This window comes from Aquarana catesbeiana, linkage group LG03 (assembly GCF_042186555.1).
Source record: "Aquarana catesbeiana isolate 2022-GZ linkage group LG03, ASM4218655v1, whole genome shotgun sequence".
Classification (NCBI taxonomy): Eukaryota; Metazoa; Chordata; class Amphibia; order Anura; family Ranidae; genus Aquarana; species Aquarana catesbeiana.
Genome location: NC_133326.1, coordinates 143,389,145 through 143,412,329, shown reverse-complemented (window position 1 = coordinate 143,412,329; position 23,185 = coordinate 143,389,145). Strand labels below are relative to the sequence as shown.

Below are 23,185 nucleotides of genomic sequence, written 5' to 3'. Positions count from 1 at the left end.
GATGATGTTTTAGTGCCTGTGTGCAAAAAGGCTGTAGCTGTGTCTGCATGGAAGGGGGAGATCTGCTGTCTGTGCCCCTTTATTTATTTTTTATTGGTGGTCTTTGTTACTGAATCTGAGTGGAAATCCAAAGTGTTGGCGTTTGTCCCCAGAACAAGAGGTGAGGAAAGTCTTCCTAGGGGACACTGAGTTGGGGAATTCCCTTTCAGGAGAGTGAATAGAAATTTGCACACTACAGAAAATTAACCTGGTGGGGGGGGGGGTTTAACCCTTCTATACCTTATCCAAAAAAAGAATTAAAAAAAAAAATTATATATATTTGCTGCTGTTCAATGTCAGAAATTGTAGGCCAGTGCTGCTGTCAGGTTTTAATTGCCGATGACGTATTATGAAGATTCTGTGACTTTCCTATGACAACACTTCAGAGGGTGATAAAACATTGATTGCTCAGTCTTGTCATTTTGGGATTATTATTTAGCAGATTGTCTCTCTATAGTACTGATGTTACGTTTTATTCTTCATGATTCTTCTCATTTACTGGTTCTTGTCCAGTTCAGGAATTATTTGGAACTTTGTGCAAAATGAGAATTCAATGTCCAGTTCTTTTTTTGCTGATCCTGATATGTGGTTGTGCTGGGGACCAAAAGTTTAAAGGGGAACTTCACTTTTTTTTTTTTTTTTTTTTTTTTTAAACTTTCCATCTATTAAATCTTCTGCCCTTATTGTTTTAACTTTGGATAGTAATTTTTTTTTTCTTCCAGTAAATACCTTATACAGCCCACTTCTTCTTTCTTGTCTGGTAAAAAGCCTAGGCTTATCACATCATGCGTGTCTCTGTCTCTCTCTCGGGGATGAGTCATAAGAGGGCCAATGAGAGCTGCAGAGCTGGAGGTGTGTCTGTGTAAATCCAGGAAGTGAACAGGCAGCAGCTTCAGCTGCCCACAGTTAAAATGGCTGCAGCCAGACTCTGGAGGGAGATTTCTGCAGCATATTTGGTAGATATATATGCAGAGTGATTGGAGGGAAGCTTCAGAATGGCAAAGATGGTCCAAATTGGGTGGTGGGGGCACCAAAAAAAAAATGCCTGTTAGGATAGACTTCTAGGAGCTGCCACTGCTGATTTCTTCTTTCATGTACATTCTTCAGGACTTTCCTCATAAGTTGGCAAGAGCAGCTGATTTTTTTTAAATTTTTTTTCTTTACTTTTGCCCCACTTCACAGACTGCATGCTTGTTCCAGGTCAGTGGCTCCATAGGTATAAAAGTCAGGATCCGGGACAGTAACATTGGCCATTATATTTCTATACTCGCAGGCTTCTTTTAAACCAAGGGTCAGCACAGCGATCTCTGAAACGGTAAATGAAGGGGCGTATTTGGTAGATTTTTGCATCGGTTATTTTTTATGTCAGGTAGTGATGAGAAGACCAGCTAATCCTGCATCACGTGTAGCTGAATGATGTCCGGTAGAAGTCAAACTTGGCAGGTAGACATTTTGTCCGGATTAGTAATCCTAAAGTCGTTTAGGCGGCGTCCTCTGTGAAGGTTCATTCGGGATTAGGAATAGTCTATACTCCATTCAGCATCCAGTCTACGTGTCACCACGTCTTTTCATTTTATTTTGGTTATTACAAGCTAATAAAAATGAAAGACTTCGGAGTGCTTTGCATGGACACTGATCTATGTTGACTTTAGATGTCGGTGGTGTATCCGGTTTTGTTTTTGCCTACATAAACCCCGGCTTTCTTCTCCAGCTACATATTTTACCTATGTAAATGGCTGCGTCAGATATTTGTCCTCTTCAGTCCACTCCACGGATCCCGTGACTAAGCATGCTGGCATGTTCTGTTTGATGCTAGCTGTTTTATCACTGAAAGGAAGCTATAGGTATTGGACAAACATTGCACTCTTGTGCTGAACACCAGCCGTTCTACATAGCGATGCACGGAAAGGCAATAATGGCAAAATGAATGCCCTATTTACTGTATTTTGTCAAGTGTAATTGAACATGGTGTGGGTCTTTTAAATTCGTGTGTGTGTGTGTGGGGGGGGGGTTATGTATATATTTTTTGTGAGCCATTGCACCTTTTCGGAAGTATAGAGGACAAAAATCCGTGTGTGTGTGTGTGTGATCAATGCAGAGTGTTAATTAGAATGGATGTGGCTTCCACTCTGCAGACACTGATGGCTGTGTCCCTTGGGGTAACAAGATAGGAGACAGTACATGAATGAAGAGTCACTCAGCAGATGGCTGAATCCTAGATGGACTAGATTAATCGATCCATTCTGAATTGTGTGATGGCAAATGTTTCCCTTTTCTACAAATGGGGGGGATTCACTGATACAGCTGTGCATAGTAACCGAACGGCTTCTTACTTCACCTTGTCCAATTAAGCTTTGGCAACAAAAAGGTTTGCACTGATACAAATATTTGCATGGAATTTGAACAGATTGGGGTGTGATTCCTGTCTGAATGGCACAGTTTCCACCACCGCTCCTGTGTGAACCTAGGCTTGTTTTAGTGACTTCAGCCTGGGTTCACACAGGAGCAGTGTGGGAAACCTTATGCAATTTGGACAGAAATCCTACTCCCATTTCTGTAAAAAAATCATGTGCGATTTTTTTTGAGCCAATTCATTTTGTATTGGTGAGTACTTAAGCTCAAGTATCGGTACTCGCAAAAAAAAAAAAAAAAAAAAAATGGTATCGGTGCATCCCTAACATTTACACCATGGTTGCTTACTATGCACAGCTGCACCAGATTCTGTGTGCATCGTTCTTAGTAAATCTCCCCCATAGGTGTGAGAAGCAAGTGCTTCCTAAAAATGGCCAGATATAAGCAAGGGATGCCACTGATTGTAGAAATATCCAAAGCTGCAGATCAAATATCACGCCAGGTGAGCTCTTCCAATGTAAGCCCCCACACCACACAATCGGGTGCTGTGTGATGCGTGATCGTGGCACTCCACATATGCAGAAATTGTAGGTTGACCGCACTCCGATATTACATAAAGTATAAACTTTTGTCATAACCTTATGACTAAGCGCTCCCTGCGTTAACACTTACCTGCTATTGGCCTATACTTGGGATCTGTGCTTGTTCTGTGTGTGGACTTACATGGATTTTATCCAATAAAGTTTATACTTTCTGTAATGTAGTGCGGCTGGTCAACCTACAATTACTGCATATCGGCTGATTCTAGCATGGTATTTGGGCCATAAAGGGGCCCGATAATGAGCACCTCTAATGGTTGCATTAGTAAGAAGGTTGCTATTAGTCCCAGCAATGTGCAGCTAATTAGAGGATGGACAGATGTCTTAATACACCTTGTCCTGGTGACACCTCCATCTACTCATGGCCATCCAAAGACTCCTCGAGAAGAGCTTTCTCCCGTGACTCCTCGATTACTCATTTCATTCTCTAGCTGCCACTTTTTAGCATGACTTTGGGTCTGGTTTAATTCGGACAGTTTTTTTATTAAGCTAAATAGACCCGACAGTCGTGTTGATAATATACCTATTAGTTGTTCATGTGCAGCTATGACGCCTGTCTACTGCTCGCCAAACAACTTAAACCCTCCTCCTTTTGTCATTCACACGAGTTATAGGTGACGGACTTATACTAGCCTATTATCAGATTACATGCTAATTCTTGTATATGCATGATCACCCTGCCCTAGTCTAGTGAATATTAGTCTGAGCTGCCTGACGTGGTCCTTCTCGCTTGGCTATCAGACCAGTTTTATTCACCAGATTGGAAGAAATGCATGGGCTACTCAATAGTAAGTTGGGCAACTAATTATTTTGCTCTCCTTTTCAACACAATTTTGTGTTGTATGGGGGGAAAAATAAAAACTATTGTCATTGGGGGTATCACTTTTTTGACAATTTCTGGAATTGACCATTTGTCTAGGAAAGGAATCTCAGCATGTCCTTTTAGGTTGCAATTTTAGGTTTGGCTTGTGGTTTACGGCTGGGTGGATTACTGGAGATTTATTATCTGCACCTGCTAGGTTTATTTTCCTGGGGCTATGAGTGGGATACTTGGGGAAGACTTTTTTTTTTTTTTTCATTGTAATTAGCTGGACAGATCTAATTAACACACAAATGGAAGGGCGAAAAGTCGGATCAGTGGGGCTTCTTTGTCTTCAGTCCTAAAGTTTTGTGTTCCTGAGATAAGACAAACTTATTTTACTACTAAGTAAATCTCAATAGCCCTTTTAAAACCCGGGTTCACACTGCTGTGGGGCAGACACTGCATGTATTTTGCACAGGAATTGCAGTATATTCCTGTGTTAATTACATGCGGTGTCTCTGGGGTGCCGTGGATTTGTATGGTTCAAATTGCACCAAACTGGTGCTGGCCCTCCCTTTTTTTTTTTTTTTTCCCGCACCAGAATCCAATCGCGCTCTGTTTTGCAAACCAATTGTGGGATGTCGTTAACATACACTCCGCAATTGGTTGGCGTGGACAGGTTGTGATTTAGATGCAGTGCTGAATTTGCACCGCATCTAGTGTAAACCTAGGCTGAAAGGGAATTTTTTTTTTTTTTCTTTTTTTTTTTTTCAGGTTGGTTTACAGAACTTGTACTAGATATGTCTTTTTATCAGATCTGTGAGTAAAATGATACTTTTTATATTTACTTGTAGGGCCTAGGTTGGTTTGTAATTATGTGACAATTTCTATAAATAGGTGTGTGACCTATTTATAGAAATTGTTACATAATTACAAACCAAACTAGAATTTATTAACATGACAGTCACGTCTTAATGAAAACCAGTGACTCATGAAGCTGTGAACTATGTAATTAGGAGACAAAGGTAGTAGGAACGGTTTCCCTGAACACTGCTTGTTGCTGATCACCCTTCTATTGTTTGTGTTAATCAAATGCGCCAGGAATGTTGATTGGTGCCAACATCCTGGCATAGAATGGACGATATGTGCTGTCTGGGATAAACCAATTATCTGTCCCAATAGCTAAGTCAATAGTTCTCACATTTTTTTTTTTTTTTTCTTATATCCTACCAGGGAGTTTAGTCAGCTGATTCTCAAACCCACTGGAGCAGCTCATTGTCTTATTGTACAGTTGGCAGCAATCAGTTTTACCATCAGGGGCTTCATGTTTGCACATTAACACCCTGTTATTGCAAATATACAATTTTATGCACTTGAAACTTATAGATGTTTTTCTACTTCTTTTTCAGTTGGTGGACCTCAGCTTGCCAACTCCCCAACTGTGATTGTAATGGTTGGACTACCAGCCCGGGGGAAGACTTACATATCCAAGAAGCTGACACGTTACCTCAACTGGAGCGGAGTACCTACAAAAGGTGAGCTGCGTTTATCTTCACTATACCTTCCTCTGCTCCTTTCATCCCAGGGAAAGATCCATTCACTCGCCTATAGCAGTGTTAGCGGCTCTTTATTTTCTACATTGCATCTTTAGGGCGGCTGTTTGCATGTAATCCCACAAGGATCGATTACCTGCAGTTCAGAACCAGTGTGCAAACTGTCAGGGTGCGCACAGTCATTCTTTACTGCAGCTAATCGCTCAATGTGCAAACATCAGCCCGTCATTGATTTTTACAGACTTCTGTCTGTAGTTGATCAGAAACGCACCTGGCTGTACATGGCATAGAAATTCGATGATCTGTGCAGTGAACTACCCTAATTGGCTATATTCATAAGCTCTTAAGCCAAAATTAGTTGTTTTTGCCTTTCTCAGCTTTGTTCTAGAATTTAGTGTACTTTTTGAGACTTTAACTATTTACTAGTAGGGGCTGATTCACACCAGATGCAGTCCAGTGCATTTTTTTTATTCTGCATCAAAAACACAAGAGTGCTTAAAGCGGAGGTTCACACAAAAATGGAACCTCCGCTTTTTGGACCCCCCCCCCCCCCCCCCCCGATGTCACATTTGGCACCTTTCACGGGGGGAGGTTGGTGCATATACCTGTCTAATACAGGTATTTGCACCCACTGGAGTCTACGCCACTTCCCGTCCCCTGCACGGTCTGCTGGGACACACACGGGTCCCAGAGACAGCAGGGACTGTTCTGATTGCGCAGCGCGACTCGTGCATGGGCATGGGGAACCGGGAAGTGAAGCCACAAGGCTTCATTTCCTGTTTCCCTCACAGAAGATGGCGGTGGCAGCACCCGAGAGCTGAGCGACAGTTCAGCCTCGGGTGCCGACATCGCTGGACCCTGAGACAGTTAAGTGTCCTTATTTTCAAAGTCAGCAGCTGCAGTATTTGTAGCTGCTGACATTTAAAGAAAATTTTTTTCGCGGGACTCCCTCTTTAACATAGTTTCCAATGGCTCTAGTTCACACCAGTGCAGTGCATTCAACACAATTAGAACATGTTGCATTTTTTTTCTTTTATATGGCCAAATGCATCAAAAACACACATGTCCTCAATTGAGATGAGAGGGTAAATAACGCACGGGAACACAGCAAAAACAGTCATGCAGAAAGGCATCCGGGAAACAAATTGTGGTGTAAACCAGATCTAAACAACTCGTAATGAGTTGCATAGGCATCTTATTCTGAGTAAAAATGCTCAGGAGTGCATGAATAGTGCTTTTGAATATCTCATTATGCAAATGAATATTTTTGCAATTCTAATACAGTTCACTGTAGCCAATTTATGACACAGAAATAAACCTTCTCTTTGCCAATGCGGGGCAAAGTAACACATTCACCATATTTCCCAGTCCCTAGCTGCACATACACCCCCCACCCCCACCCTGTGTAAGCTGGAGCTGCTCAGGCTGTAGCTTACACAGAGGGGTATGAACTCTATATATATATATATATATATATATATATATATATATATATATATATATATATATATATATATATATATATATATATATATATATATATATATATATATATATATAAAGTGTTGGTACTTGGACGCAGAAATATTTCTTTGCTGCGGGCAGCTGAATGCAGTAACAGGGGAGCGAAGGAATGGGGGACTAATGCAAACCTGTTGCTACACTCTGCATGGGCAAAGCATAGGTTGGGTTAATAAGAGTTATGAGAATTATTGATATCAAAGTTTGAGTGTTTTTTAAGTTGTTGGGGACTTTTAAACAACTGTACATGTTTTGTGTCATTTTCATCTCTTCCCCATTGACAATTATTTTTAAACTATTGCTTTATGAAAATGACAACATGATATGGGCATCTGAAACTTGGATTATAACACTTATAACCTTTTCTGTTCTGAATCTATTAACAATGCATACCTATTCCTTCTGATTTTGCAGTGTTCAATGTTGGGGAGTACAGACGTGAAGCTGTAAGAGAATTTAGTTCTTATGACTTTTTCCGCTCTGACAACCAAGAAGCCATGAATATCAGAAGGTTGGTGGACCTTTTTTTATCTATCCTATCTATCTATCTATCTATCTATCTATCTATCTATCTATCTATCTATCTATCTATCTATCTATCTATCTATCTATCTATCTATCTATCTATCTATCTATCTCTGATGCATGCTTATGAAATGATTACAGTCCCTCTGTGGCCTATCCCCCCCCCCCCCTGCAAAAAAAAAGTCGCACTTATCCAGATCAGTCCTGCATACTGCTGTTGCTAGGTTAAGATGTGTATACAGTATGAGAGACTGAGAAAAAACCTTCCTACCTGCTTCAGGCCCCAATAATGTCATTCTGTCAGACTATGTTAAGAGATTGTCCCTAGGCAGTGTTACTTGTTCCTTTTTTGTTCTTTCTTTTTATTTATTTATTATTATAATTTTTTTTTTTCTTTGACCAGACATTGTGCCTTAGCTGCTTTAGAAGATGTGAAATCCTACCTGAAAGAGGAAGGTGGACAGATTGCTGTAAGTTCTGGTTCTCTTCATTCTTTCCCTCTGTGTAGCTGTTTTAAATGGCACATAACTAAATTGGTCTGTGTGTGTTCCAGGTCTTTGATGCCACAAATACAACCAGAGAGAGAAGATCACTGATTGTTGATTTTGCCAAAGAGAATGACTTTAAGGTTAGTTGATGGAAATGGATCATGGTAATTCTGTTAATGCTTGCTAGTAGTGGGCTATTGATGAATTTTGTTTTTAGACATTGTAAAGAATTGTTTATTATTATTTATTATTATATCATATCAACAAACATGTCATACTTACCTGCTTTGTGCAAAACCACTGTACACAGCAGCCCTGATCCTCCTCTTATCGGGCCCCCTTCCTGGTGCTCTGGACTCCTCCCCTTTGCCCAGTTCTGGATCTCTGTGAGCGCAAGAAATGGAGAACGCTGTTAAACTCCCTCGCTGGCTGTGATTGACAGCATTGGCTCCCGCTGCTGCATCTCAGCCAGTTACTAGGAGGAGACCTGGGAGAGGATCGAGATCAGGCTTAGGTAAGTATTAGGGGGGACTGAGTTATGTGTTGATAGGGTAGGCAATAGTTGATGTCAAGTTTTCTGTTTTGCTGTCTGTGTTCTGTTTTGTGGGGTTTTTCACTTCTTCCTGTTCTAAACACACAACAGGAAGTTGGGAGGGTGGGGAGATTTCCCTCTAAATCCGATGTTACCACAACTGGTATTTATATATTTTCCCACTGCTCCTGTTCTGATTCCAACTCTAAAATTCTGGCTATCACAACACCTGCTGTCTGCATGATAATGGTCACCAGGACAATAAAAAATTGAGATAGATTTTAACCCTTTAAAAAAAAAAAAAAAAAAATTCCAATAGATACACTTTAAATTGCTAAAGTAAACCTCCAGACTAGATTAAGCATTTTGGACCCTGGTTTGCACAGCATCATTGTACATTAAGGCAGACTTGCCTAGCAAAGTGACTCCTTCCAATGCTTCCCTCAGTCACCTCAATTTTCTACCTGTCTTATTCTGGGTTCTGAGTCATTGGCCTCTTGATTGGCTAGGTCTGGATGACTTGTATAATCCAATCGTGTGCACAGGAGTAATTTCGTCCCTATACAGAATTGTGGCAAGACAGTACTCTGTGCTGCGCGTGCGTGGCTTGGTGTACAATAATAGAAAAATGTGCTAAAAGGCAGGGGGAAGCAACTGTGACAGTCTGTTCTGTCATTAAAAAAAATAAATAAAACTTAGTAAATTGCCACGCAAGTAAGTTTGCATTTTATTTTTCAGGTGTTCTTTATTGAATCTGTCTGCGATGATCCATCAGTTGTTGCCAGCAATGTTTTGGTAAGTATCAAATTAATATTGTCTGATGGTTAGCAGTTTCCTTAGATGCCCTATTAAAGCGTGTTGGGGATTATTGTAATTGTAATCCTTTGTTACAATTGTAGGATGTTAAACTGTCCAGCCCAGACTACAAAGGATGTTCATCAAAAGAAGCACTGGATGACTTTATGAAGAGAATAAACTGCTACAAGAACATGTATGAGCCTCTTGATCCAGATGATCATGACAGGTAAGGCCTGAATCCTGCCTGCTTCACCTATAAACCGTGTAGAAGATCCCTTCTTCATTGCATTTGCCACACTGATTTAGAAGAGCGACTTCAAATATGCATTTACCACTTTGATTGTAGGAACATCATATGAACTAAAAAAAAAAAAAAAAAAAAAAAAATACTTCCCAATAAAGAAAATGGACTTGGATTAATTAAACAATAATGTGAGTGCTTCAGCCCATAGCGGCTAGTCAGTATCCACTATATTGAAGCCAGAGTAGTGCTAGACTGATTCTGAGTTGCTGTAGGCAATACACACAACTGGAGAGTGCAAAATCTGATGCAGCTGGGCATGGTAGCCAATCGGCTTCTAAATTCTACTTCTTCAATTAAGCTTTGACAAAACAGTCCTGCAATCTGACTGGTTTCCATACACTGCCGCCCCAGGTGTTGCACTCTCCAGTTTTAGTAAATCAACCTCTTAGTTTTGTAATGCTGAATGACCCAGTAGGGTTAATTTGTTTGTTTGTTTTCTCTGGCAGGGATCTCTCTATGATCATTGTCATTGATGTTGGCCGAAGATTTTTGGCAAACAAAGTTCAGGATCATATCCAGAGCAAGATTGTATATTATCTAATGAACATTCACGTCCAGCCTCGCTGCATCTATTTGTGCCGAGCCGGTGAAAGTGAGAGCAACATCAAAGGGAAAATTGGTGGGGACTCTGGGTTGTCCCAGCGAGGCAAAAAGGTAAATATTGGAGCTATCCATTTCTAATAAAATTGTGAACTACATTAAAATGCATAACTGATGGTTGTAATATTATTTATTTCGTCTTAGTTTTCCATTGCCCTCAAGAAATATATTGAGGAACAGAACCTAAAGGAGCTTAAAGTGTGGACCAGTCAACTCAAGAGAACCATCCAGACTGCAGAAGCTCTAAAAGTGCCTTATGAGCAGTGGAAGGCTTTAAATGAACTGGATTCAGTAAGTAGACCATTTGAATTCTTTACAAATGCCTCCCCTAAGAATTGTAAACATGACACAGCAGTTACATATACAGCTCTGTTCATTCTGCACCTATCGCAGTTACACTGGATGGGCATTGGGTTTTGTTCAACCATATGAAAGGTCAAGTTGCTAAATTCTTGTAATGCAGATCTTTCTGTAAGTTATGTGGGTTTTTTTATTTTTTATGCTTAAAGTGTTTAACTCCAAAAAAAAAAAAAATTACAGATCCTGGTCCCTTAAAGCAGATTAAACAGCACAGTGCCCCTCTCTAAACTGTAAAAACATGTCTGGTCCTACTATTTCCTGTGTCCCCTTCTCTGTGCTGACCATGATAATCGGGGGGCTGCTGAGCCCTGATCACCGTGGTCAATGTACGTCCCTCTGTCATCCGCAGCTCTCCTCTCCCCCTCCCCCCTGCCTGTTAGCTCCTGTTCTGTGTGTCACCACCCCTGCTATTATTATAAATCAAAAATTTACATTGGTCACTGCCATCCCCTCTATTTTAGGCAGGCATACCACACTTCTTTTTTTTTTTTTTTTATTTAATTGAGGCATGTAAATACACTTTTATTTTATTTATTTATTTTTTTAGAGCTATCTTCAGGCCAGTCACGTGATTCACGGCTGCTTTACATCTCCAGTACATGGCTTCTGTGGGAGGTTCTGAGCGGCCATGTGATCACCCCAGCTGACATCAGAGGGAGATCTTGGCCTCTCCTGCAGAAGCCATGTATCAGATGTAAAGTGTCCGTGAGTCACGTGACCGGCCTGAAGATTGCTCTAAAAAGGTATTCACATGCCTCGTTTTTTTCTAAAAGACATATACAGTGTGCTGTGCTTGACTATAATAGAGGGGCTGGCAGTAATTTATCATTTTGGATTAACAAACGCTTTCTTATACAACACCCAATATAGGCTTTTGTTTTGTCCATCGAAATGCATTTATTAAGCAGTCTCAAATCTCTGAAAGTTGTTGCCCTTTGCTTTTTGGAGGAGCTGGAGGTGGGGAAAAAGACTGCGCTAAATTAGAACACAAGATGCTAACACTCAAACATACAAAGTTCTAAGGTGTCCGTTTTATGAAGCAGTGATCAGCGGTGATCCCGAGGATCACCGCTGATCACAGTCCATAAACAGTTTATGAAACAGAGATAATCGGGGGAGAACATGTTTGAACTTGTTCTCCCGCCGATTATCTCTACACGCTGAGAATCCTCATTGAATGCCAGTAACGGCCAGTTTATGAAGCGGTGATCTCACCGCTTCACTGGCGATCTGAGTCAGAATTCACACTCCCAGGTTCACCAGCTCAGAGGTGGGGAATCGGGGAGTGAAGAGGAAATCTGGGGGGATCTGAGGGGGAAGGAGGAAGATTTTTAACTTCCTTATGCCTCGTTCAGACCCCCCAACACTGTAACCATGTCCCCCTGTCATATTTATGTGTATACATACATATACATATATACATATAATGTGTGTGTGTGTGTGTGTGTGTATATATATATATATATATATATATATATATATATATATATATATATATATATATATATATATATATATATATATATATATATATATATAAAAAAAAGTGTGTGTGTATATACATGTGTATATATAATGTGTGTGTGTGTGTATATAATGTAGGGGGACTCATTATTTTATTAACATTAATCGTCCGTGTATTGAGCGGTGATAATTTATCACCGCTTAATAAACTGACATCTCTGTATTTCTGGTGCTGTAATCTCGTAAAGTCTCACAAGATTCCAGTATCAGGGGCCGTTCTCCACTGTTTGAAGCATTTGTAGATCTCTTCACTCCTCCGAAGGTGAAGCGATCTACAAAGCTTCATAAACAGGCACACAGAGGAGAAAAATCTTCACTGTGAATGCCGGAGAACGAAGCAGTGAATAGATTTCACTGCTTCATAAACGGACACCAAAGTGGATAATATAATAATAGTGTAGCACTACTAAAAAGTGAAAATAAATCACAAAAAATAGAAAACAACACATCTAAAAAGAAACCAAAAAACAATATAAATTGGCTATGCTGAATATAACCCAGTGGGGGTGTGAGAAAGAATGTCCACAGAAAATCTTAAATGGTATATTCCTCTGGTGAGAGTAATCCCAATCGTGAGATAATCAGTGTAAGGCTTGTCTGTAGTCAACAACAGCGGAACTCAAGGTATAAATGGGTACTCTTACCAGCTGTGATGGACCCCAAATGCCATACGACAGAGGGATCAGACAGGCTTGGGATCTTAGATTATGTATATCAGATGTTGCTCAGATACTGGACACAGATGGAAGAACCCGTTCAAGGTGGTATCCTCAGCTCCTGGACCGTGAAGGCTCCAAGTACTCCCCTGTTGAATAGCCGTCTTCAACGATGTTCCGTGAGGGCTCCAGGGAATGATCATGTAAAGCAGAAGGAAGTCGAAGGACTCCAATGGTGCTGGTCAACAACCAATTAGGTTAATTAAGAATAAAAGTTCAGATGGTAAACACCAATCAATAAAAGTGCTCACAGGAACAGGTAAAAATTAAATAAAAGCAATGTGGGATACAAGAAATGCTAGCCCGACCGGTTTCGAGACTAATGCCCCGTACACACGGTCGGACATTGATCGGACATTCCGACAACAAAATCCTAGGATTTTTTCCGACGGATGTTGGCTCAAACTTGTCTTGCATACACACGGTCACACAAAGTTGTCGGAAAATCCGATCATTCTGAATGAGGTGACGTAAAACACGTACGTCGGGACTATAAACGGGGCAGTAGCCAATAGCTTTCATTATTGTGAGCATGCGTGGCACTTTGTGCGTCGGATTTGTGTACACACAGTCGGAAATTCCAACAATGAATTTTGTTGTCGGAAAATTTTATAGCCTGCTCTCAAACTTTGTGTGTCGGAAAATCCGATGGAAAATGTGTGATGGAGCCTACACACGGTCGGAATTTCCGACAACAAGGTCCTATCACACATTTTCCGTCGGAAAATCCGACCATGTGTACGGGGCATAAGGGATCTTCAACTGTTCCTGCGATCACTTTTATTGATTGGTGTTTACCATCTGAACTTTTATTCTTAATAAACCTCATTGGTTTTTGACCTGCACCATTGGAGGAGTCCTCCTTCCTTCTGCTTTACATGATCGTTCCCTGGAGCCCTCACGGAACATCATTGAAGACGGCTATTCAACAGGGGAGTACTTGGAGCCGTCACGGTCCAGGAGCTGAGGATACCACCTTGAACGGGTTCTTCCATCTGTGTCCAGTATCTGAGCGACATCTGATATACATAATATAAGATCCCAAGCCTGTCTGATCCCTCTGTCGTATGGCATTTGGGGTCCATCACAGCTGGTAAGAGTACCCATTTATATCTTGAGTTCCGCTGTTGTTGACTACAGACAAGCCTTACGCTTATTATCTCACGATTGGGATTACTCTCACCAGAGGAATATACCATTTAAGATTTTCTGTGGACATTCTTTCTCACACCCCCACTGGGTTATGTTCAGCATAGCCAATTTATATTGTTTTTTGGTTTCTTTTTAGATGTGTTATTTATTTTCTATTTTTTTGTGATTTATTTTCACTTTTTAGTAGCGCTACACTATTATTATAATCTTTTTGGAGGCGCTGACTTTGTCTTCCAACTCTTTAATTGACGCTGTCGAATAAAATCTGATTTGCAATGTGACAGCACTGGGCATTCTACTTTCAGACATTTTGATATGTGATCCCTCTGCATCTTTAGTGATTTGTGGTAACTCCTCCAGCTTTGGTTTGTCATGGTATCTTTAAGTTAGTTACGTACCCTTTTTTTTTTTTTTTTTTTTTTTTTGTCAAGGCACACGCTTGAGTTGGATAGTGTGATTCATCATTTTTATGGTTTCCTTTTGTAAATGATGAATTTAATCCTCTTTACAGGGCGTGTGTGAAGATAAGACCTATGATGAAATCAAAGAACAGTTTCCTGAGGAATATGCACTACGTGCACAAGATAAATACTATTATCGCTACCCATCAGGGGAGGTGAGTGGCTTTTGTGTGTGTGTGTGTGTGTGTGTATAGATATTTTGCTGATTTCGGAGATGCATAAAAGAATCACAATACAGTACTGATGGTTTTTTACTTTATTTTAGTCTTATCAAGATCTTGTCCAGCGCCTGGAACCTGTTATAATGGAACTCGAGCGACAGGGAAATATCCTAGTTATTTGTCATCAGGCTATTATGAGATGCCTTCTGTCTTATTTTCTGGATAAATCTGCAGGTAAAAGAGCATATATTTTTATCTGTAATAAAATTAAACACTATATTTGGCTGCTTTCACGCTTGTGCGACTTAGGATTCGATTTGTGAGACCCCAAGTCGCAGGACATGTGAAATGACATGTATCTCTATGAGAGCCGTTCCAATTGACACTACTGAAGTCGCTGCGACTTCAGAAAAGGTTCCCGCACTACTTTTGATTCCGACTTTGACACAACTTCAATGCCAGAGAGTGTAAAAGTCTTATCAAAGTCGGACTCTAAAGTGTCACTGAAGTACGCTTTGCAGTTACCACATTATTTATTTTTTCCGTTAAAAAATATTTTGCATTTTAAAAATGTTTTTTTTTTTTTTTTTTTTTTTGTTTTCCGCAGAGGAAATGCCGTATCTGGAATGTCCGCTGCATACACTGCTTAAACTCACTCCATATGCCTATGGTAAGTGTTGTGTGTTTTTATCAATTTAGTTGTAAATATAGTTTCTTTGTAAGTTTTGCCATTTGTAATAGACTATTTGTAAACTAAAAGATCCAAACTTGCGTGTATACAATAAGCCACTACTCGGGTCACTTCCAGAACTGATAGGATGCACAAACTTGCATCTATCTCACAGCTGTTTCGTTTCTTTAGGCTGCCATGTGGAGCCAGTCACATTCAGTGTGGATGCAGTCAACACTCATTTTGAAAGACCAGAAGTAAGTCATGATTTTTTTTTTTTTTTGGACAATTTTCTTATTGGGTACTGATGAAAAATCAAACCAATTTTGGGTCCATGCAGAGTGGGTGTAAAAAAAAATCTGCTTATATAGGCATTTGGGTGTCTGTAAACCCCCCCCCCCCCCCCCCCCCCCATTCAGCCTGTATAGGCAACTCTATGTTGGTCTAGTTGTCCATGAACATTTGGGCAGGCATTTATATTTGCAGAGTATAAATTTAAAAAAAAAAAAAAAGATCCACAACTTCATGCTATGCTCAATAAAATCTTCTTTATTACATACTCCAGAGGAATACACTACAAAAGTGTTGATTGTGTTTCAGCCTAGGTAGGATTTAGTCATACGAAGGCTGAAATAACAAGGCATACCAGTCTACCAAGACTGAAACGTGTCCCCATTTTTGTATCGGGGTAGTGTTTGCCTTTGGAGCATGTAATAATAGATGGGACAGAATTTTCATTGACAATACCGGACAGTGACAGATTAGTGTGACTTTGTTCAAATCCCAAGGAACTGGATCTCCCTCTCCTATTTTTTTTTTTTTTTCTTGGTCTGTGTGTGGTAACTTGATCTTGTTATATAGCTTAAAATGTAACACTTGGCTGAACCAATTATCTCAAGAAATTAAGCGTTCAGAGATATCTGTTTTGGGGAAAAATATGAAGCCATGAAAAAATTTTATTTTCTATTTCAGATATAAGAATACTTATTCACCATGTTGTCACTTTCATTTGTACAGGAGAGCAAGAACGCCCATGCCCCGCTGATGAGACGCAATAGTGTTACTCCTTTCACCAGTCCTGAACCAACCAAGAAAGCACGAATCAATAGTTTTGATGATCTTTGCTCTATTTCTGGTTGTTCAGCTCAGGAGCCTCCTACTGTACAGGCTACACAGGTCAGTGCATTCTAGGACTGGTTTCCTTTTGGTACCTATTTTATAAGTGATTTGAGAATGGAAGTCTACAATTGTGAATAGCAGGCCTTTCTTTTGCTCGCTATGTTTTGCTGTACTGATTTTCACAAGTCCCAGGGAATGTATAGAAAACTCTCTGGACTTGCTGTTCTATCTGTTCACATAATTTCTCTTTCCAGTTAATCTGCTGTAATTAATTTCAGTTGATTCCTACTTCTATCCTCTGATCTGCACTTACCCTGCTTTCTTTTACCTTACAGTCTTTGCTAGGAAAGGCTTGTCTGTAAGTATTTCTGCCTTCACTTCTGTTTTGTGCTTTAATGGCTAAGACTAAAGTGTTGAACATACAATTAAGTCCTTACTAACTTGCTTTCTTATAACGCCTTGCAAATGTCTTGTGAGCCATATAAAATTCAGCAGCTGGTTCATGAAAAGAAAATAGGCAGGGAGCTGTTGCGCGTGGGGTGTTTTTTGTTTTTTTGCAGAAAAATGAAAGAATGCTAAGAGCATCAGTTCCAATGTTGTGCTCATTTTATTTGAAACCATTTTCATGACTCAGCGCCGAAGTCACTGTGTGACGGGGCACAGTAACTTCCATAACCTGGAAGGGTTCTCTGCTTTTTTTTGGCAAATGAAAAACTACTGTTGCTCATTCTGTATAGATCCCTATTTGATAAAAAAGAATCTGATTATGTAAAATGAAATGCAAGGCTTCTGGAGCACCTTTTACCTTTTGAACCCATTTGGTAGCACTCGCTATAGCTTGAGCTTTGGCAGCTAGTTGGTGGAACCAGCTCAACATTGCATTGTTTTGCTGTCTTGCTGTTAAGAAAAGTGCATACAACCAGTGGAATGTTGATACATGTCTATGTTGTCTCCATCATTGATTGGTGGTATATGTTGGGCTCTGTGTAGAATAGGTGCCACCAGGTGTATGTCTAATGTCTGTACAAAGAGTTAATGTAGTCCACTGATGATACATGGACAGCTGTTTGGGTGAAGGCACACCCACTGAATTAAATTTCACTTCTCTTCCCCTCCTTTTAAAGGCTATCAATTGTCCATTACATCAGTGCCTTGTTTTTATTCCAAAGGTAATTGTTTAGGTGCATGCCAGTCACTCCTCCTGTGCCCCCCTCCCTCTGTCTCCATGATGAAGGATGGCAGATTGTGCCCATTCGCAGGTGTATGGGTTTTCCACTTCAGTCATCACCATGTTATATGTACGGTTGGCATGCTTTGTGTTACCTCCAGTGCAGTTCACATCAGAGGTTGTTTTACACAGGTTCATTTGCCAAGAAATGATGTGCAGATAAATATGAATTAAGAAATCTAGGGTCACGTGTGTGTGTGTGTGATTTTATATAATTGTAATTTTAGTGTGTATGTATATGTGGCTAGATGGTACTTTAGGAGGTGTAACTTTCTTTTTTTTTTTCTGGTTTTGTTATGTTTGCAATCTTCATATTAATGGCAACAGGAAAATCTGTTATGACAGTATAAAGTGCCGTCAATGTGTTACGTAGCCGCCTTATGATTTTTTTTGGATGATTATGTATTTTTCTAGTCCTGTAGGTTCATGTAATTGCTAGGTTGTAATAAAAAAAATAGGTAAACCCAAGTCACATAAGCCCCCTGGTATCAGGATGCGCCCCCCCCCCCCCCCCCCCCCCAGATATTGGCTACTGAATTGACCTTTGCTAACCCTGGTTAAAACATTTTGTACAGTGTATTTTTTGCACTTGTCACAATTTTTGCAAAAATAGACCTAAAGTCAGAACTTCAGCTTTGGATCAACCTGTCTTTCTATGCTGACTGTGTTTTTTGTAGCGCTTTGACCGGGGGGATGTGGTTTTTATGTGGTGCTGTTTCACCTTTATGGAACACAGGCGTATGGGGACGCAGGTAGACCTTAATTTAGTTTCTGATTTTGGGTCCACTATTTGTTTCATCCTGTTCTTGTTTGGAATGATAAAGAATCCCTTTACTTGGGTCATATCATTTCCCAGCAATGATTTGGTTTTAGTAATTAGTATTTTAGCTACTTGTAGTGTGTGTGTGTGTGTGTGTGTGTGTGTGTGTTTGCCTGTTGCTGTGCCATAAGCCTTCATGTATCACCCGCATGTTCCTCATATTTAGCATCTTTTGGTTTACCACCATGTTTAACAACATGCCTATATTTTCTATATTGCAGGGTGTGAATCCTCCGGAGGAGCACTGACAGTTCTTAAAGGACAAAACAACAATCAAGTGAACATCTGATTCCCCTTCCGCTGCATTCCATTTTCCATGTTGGACACATACTTTCACTCTCCTTCTCACTGGACTCGAATGTTTGAGCCTGCAGCTGCTTGTATGTCTGAACAAACTGAAATCAAACTTAGAAATGGAGAGACACCAAAGCGAGTTTGCTACATCTCATAGGAAATGAAGAAGCCTCCGGTCATTTCAGCAGCGGGGTGCACAGCTGGAGCTGATTGTATGCCGCCAAATCCTAATTTTTACTTTTTGTTTTTTTATTACCTTTTTGTTATTTTTTGTAGACTTAGTACAGTTCATTTTATTATATTGTTTTAGAAAGTGTTAACCAAAACGGCAAAAAAAACCCATATAAATGTAGATAACTTACAGGGGAAGATAACATTCTACCTTCCAATGTTCCCCGTACATCTTTTTGTTTCTTCAAGGTATCAAGTCCTGAAGCTGAGTTTTAGAGTATACGTACCAGTCTGTCACCACAAAATTGGTGTAATGTTTACACTGTGGTCTATGCTACATCTGGTGTTTTATATATTTAGGTTTGGTGCTTTTCTTTGTTTGATGTGTACATAGATCTAAATGTCTTTCGTGGGCTCTGGTTGTCATGTATACATTTGTTCTGAACTTTCATCAGACTGTCTACTCTTAGTTGTGCAACATGCTAAAATGTCTCTAGTGTCATGGCTGCATCCTAGGTTAACCCCCTCATGGTCTTGAGGCATTGAGAAGGGGTTAATAAAGTCCATTTACCGAGAAGTAAAGTGCGTTTACCCAATATCAAGCTATGATAATTCATCCTTAATTGGTATCTAGTTGGATTTGGATAACTGCACTGTGCATGACACCATTTCTCTTTGCACTGCTGTATTGAAAAGCCTGTCCGTGTCTTCAAATGCTCCAGTGTGACTGTCATTCTAGTGTGCAGTAGATAGAAAAGGGACTTCTGCTTATTTTTCCAGATGCTGCTAGAACAATAATGTCCTGACTGCTTTCTGTAACTTGAATTTTCTTAAGCTGCTTCTGCTGCAAACGCCTTCTCGTATTATTTCCTTGAGCACGTATTCACTTTATGGGTGTGATGTGCAAAAATTGGCCATTTCATTGTTCCACAGTGACTTTTATAAACTGAGGAACCTAATATTTAGGGTGGGGGAATTTTATTTTTGTATAATTTCACTTTTTATCTCAAAGATGCATGTTTGCACTTTAATACAAAGGTTAGGGCAGGGTTGTGAGAAGCAGGTTTGCTCAGATTTCTTGGCATGGACTGATATGAGCTCAAAAAAGGTGTAAGATTATATTTTATTCATAAAGTCTGGATGTGTGGATAGAGAGCAGCTTTGTGGTTATCAAATGTGGATTTGACTGTAAAACAAGTCGACCTCAGTTTTCTGCTGTGTGGAGATGGGTTCATCAGGTTGCATAGCGGGACTACGTTATCCCATGGTGGTACTGTGGGATTTAAGATATCGGTAACCACATTTGACTGTTGCAGACCTGAAGACTGATTGTGATGATATTATTATTATTATTTTTTTTTTTTTGAGTGTATTTGAAAGGAACATATTGTTTTGGATCTTTGTGTTTTTTTTTTATATTGTTTTTGGAATAGTTTAAACTCTTTGAATCTGCCGTTTAACGTTGTATGGTAATAAAAAAAATCAGTTCTGTCACTTTTTAGAAGCTTCATACAAATTGTTGGATAATGTGTGCATGCATGCATATATAGACTTTGGCTTGAGATACTGATAAAGGTTTATTCATTTTACCTTTGCACTAGGTATCATGCCTTAGTCTCTATTCATGTTTGGAACCAAGCGCACCCCTATAGGAACAGAATAGTCATGTAATAAAATCATGTGCACAGTATCTAAAATCAAATTTAATATACTAAAAAGAGTGAAATATATTTAGTATTGCTATTCAGAGAGGTTATCATTTATTGTGTTGGTGCAAACTATTGTGCTTTTTGGGTGCTCTTGGTTACAGCTTATGTGTTTGGTCTTGCTGGGAAGGGTTTGAATAGCACCTTTCCTAACTCGTGAAACAATCTAAAAAGGCCAATAGTTCTTTTATTTTATTTTTTTTTTTGTCTGTAAGACTGGATTTTTTTTATTTTAGATGTGCATATTTATTTATTTAATGTTGTAGATTCAGTGTAATTTTTTTTTCATTACATTTGACTTGTTAATTGTATTTTCATGTGTGTATTTGTCTGGTAAAATTGCCTAAAGTAAAAGCTTCACCAGCTTATACAGGATAATATGCCTTTTGAAAATTTGTATATTTTGCAGTTGCTGGACCAATAAAAAAAATTCTTGTAGAATTGATTTTTTTTTTTTTTTTTTTGTATCTATGCTTTATTGCATACTTCACAATTTACTGCTATTGTGAATGTAAGGTTACATAATCAGTGAGACCCCTTTCACACTGGGTCGTTTTGCAGGCGCTTTTGTGCTAAAAATAGTGCCTGCAAACCGACCTGAAACAGCCGCTGCTGCGTCTCCAATGTGAAAGCTCGAGGGCTTTCACATTGGAGCGGTGGCAGGATGCCAAAAAAAAGTCCTGCTAGCAGCATCTTTGGAGTGGTGAAGGAGCTGTGTATAAACCGCTCCTGCCCATTGAAATCAATGGGGCAGCACAGCTATACTGCTGCAGCGGCGCTTTTAACCCTTTTTCGGCCGACAGCGGGGAGTAAAACCACGCCGCTAAAAATAGCTGTGTTTTTACCGCCAACACACCCACTGCCTCAGTGTGAAACCGGCTGAAGACACAGGCTCATACAATTCAATCTGTGTGTGTGTATTTGTGCCTAAGAATTTCAATACCCCTGTATGTTGTATCCTCTTGCTCTCGAATGATCCCATTACCTGGGGAAGGGAGTCCCACATTTTTACTGCTCAAACAGTAGAACGGTAATTAATACCCTATGCAGTTTGAACTGCTTTTTATCCAATCTCAGGTTGTGGCCATGTCTTCATCAGGGCCCTACCCCATTCTGTAAATATTCAGTTTTTTGCTAGTGTCCTAGGGTGATGTCCCTCATCTCCCTTAGGCCCCTTTCATATGATAAGCCTGCTCGGATCCGTCTGTCTGTTTTTCAGGCGGATCCAAGCGGGCCACCAACATTGACTCCTATGGGCAGGCAGATGTCAGCGGAGATGTGTCCGCTGACATCCCATCCGCTCAAAACAGACTTATGGCGATACGTTTGACATCCGTCTTGGTGGATCAGATGAGATCTGATAAATGGACATGCTGTCCGTTTTCACCCATAGAACACAAAACAGGAAATCGCCCCGGGACTTAAAATGAGGTGAATGTGTTTAGCTAACAATTGGCAGAGTAAATGCAGTCTCAAAATGTATTTAAATAGTCATGCAAATATAAACATGAATCATAGCCAAGCCACTGAAATGATACATACAGTATAAAATGTCATTACATGTATAAAATGTAAATTGCAGAGTATACATGCATAAAAAGTATCCCCCAATGCGTTTCGCAAGACCATGCTCGCTTCATCAGGGGTAGATGCGTGTGTAGTACATCTGTAGGGGGTATAATGAACCAAATAAGTATCAACACAGACATGGTATCATGACAATTAGTCAAGAGGGTCCAAAAACGCATGGCCCTATACTCACCACAATCTGGATCAGACTATCAATTGCTTGATACCCAGAGGCGGCAGTAATGAGTGTCCGGCTCGGGAGCTGAGGAGGCAGAGGGAAAAACCAACCCAACAGAGCACAAACCGGGGGGCAGACATGGCCGGGATGGGGGAATGTGTCATCAAAGGTCTCCTAGTATCCATTAATGTCAACTAAAACATAAATGCATATGTATCAATAGGTGCTGCCATAACAGCATAGAAGTAAAGTAGTATATAAGAATATGTATATGCATGAACCAAACTGGTTCAATAATGGTATGAGCTAAGAATCTAGGACAATGGAGAAAAAAAAAAATAAACAATGTGATAAAGTTTGTGTCCCATATAGCATGTATCTAAGTCCATTGTATGTCAGCTGAGATAAAAATATATGTATATCAGTTGGTACTATACCAATGGAGTATGCAATGTAATGGGAAAAAAAAAAAAAAAAAAATATTACACACACAACAATGTTGTTCAAAGCTAGATGCACATGCAGCAGTTTACTTCATTCAAGATGAGTCCACACTCCTTGATGGATGGAATCATCCATTCACTCCCTTTACATTTGAGCACTTAACTTTAGCATGGTCTGCCATATACATTGTCTCATACATCATTATATTCACTCTCATGGTTCATTCATGCACACACCATTACACATTCATTTCACTATCTCCAAGTTTCCAAGTCCATCTAGCTCAGAACAACATTGGTTCATGTCAGCTGAGATATAAATATATTTATATCAGTTAGTACTATACCAACAGAGTAACCATAGAGTATGCAATGTAATGGAAAAAAACATTATTATATATATCTTTTTTTTTTTTTTTTTTTTTCATTACATTGCATACTCCATGGTTACTCATCCATGGATCTCAGCTGACATATACAACGGACTTGGATACATGCTA

General features: G+C 39.8%; 1 protein-coding gene across 6 annotated transcripts in view; it reads left to right on the top strand.

Moving 5' to 3' along the window:
• Positions 1-20,940, top strand: part of PFKFB3 (6-phosphofructo-2-kinase/fructose-2,6-biphosphatase 3) — a 149,515-nt gene extending 128,575 nt beyond the window's left edge. For 4 of the 6 annotated variants that reach the window (XM_073619378.1, XM_073619377.1, XM_073619376.1 and 1 more), the window contains exons 2-16: positions 5,202-5,327; positions 7,281-7,377; positions 7,795-7,861; positions 7,945-8,019; positions 9,150-9,206; positions 9,311-9,435; positions 9,960-10,167; positions 10,258-10,404; positions 14,377-14,481; positions 14,592-14,721; positions 15,095-15,157; positions 15,350-15,414; positions 16,175-16,333; positions 16,612-16,634; positions 17,401-17,464. In XM_073619378.1, coding sequence (XP_073475479.1) covers positions 5,202-5,327; positions 7,281-7,377; positions 7,795-7,861; positions 7,945-8,019; positions 9,150-9,206; positions 9,311-9,435; positions 9,960-10,167; positions 10,258-10,404; positions 14,377-14,481; positions 14,592-14,721; positions 15,095-15,157; positions 15,350-15,414; positions 16,175-16,333; positions 16,612-16,634; positions 17,401-17,449 — 1,496 coding nt within the window. In that variant the 3' untranslated portion in view covers positions 17,450-17,464. Of the gene's footprint in view, positions 1-5,201; positions 5,328-7,280; positions 7,378-7,794; positions 7,862-7,944; positions 8,020-9,149; positions 9,207-9,310; positions 9,436-9,959; positions 10,168-10,257; positions 10,405-14,376; positions 14,482-14,591; positions 14,722-15,094; positions 15,158-15,349; positions 15,415-16,174; positions 16,334-16,611; positions 16,635-17,400; positions 17,465-18,545 lie in introns of those variants that run through there. The other 2 variants (XM_073619373.1, XM_073619374.1) reach the window with 2 other exon arrangements.
• Positions 20,941-23,185: the final 2,245 nt, after the last annotated feature.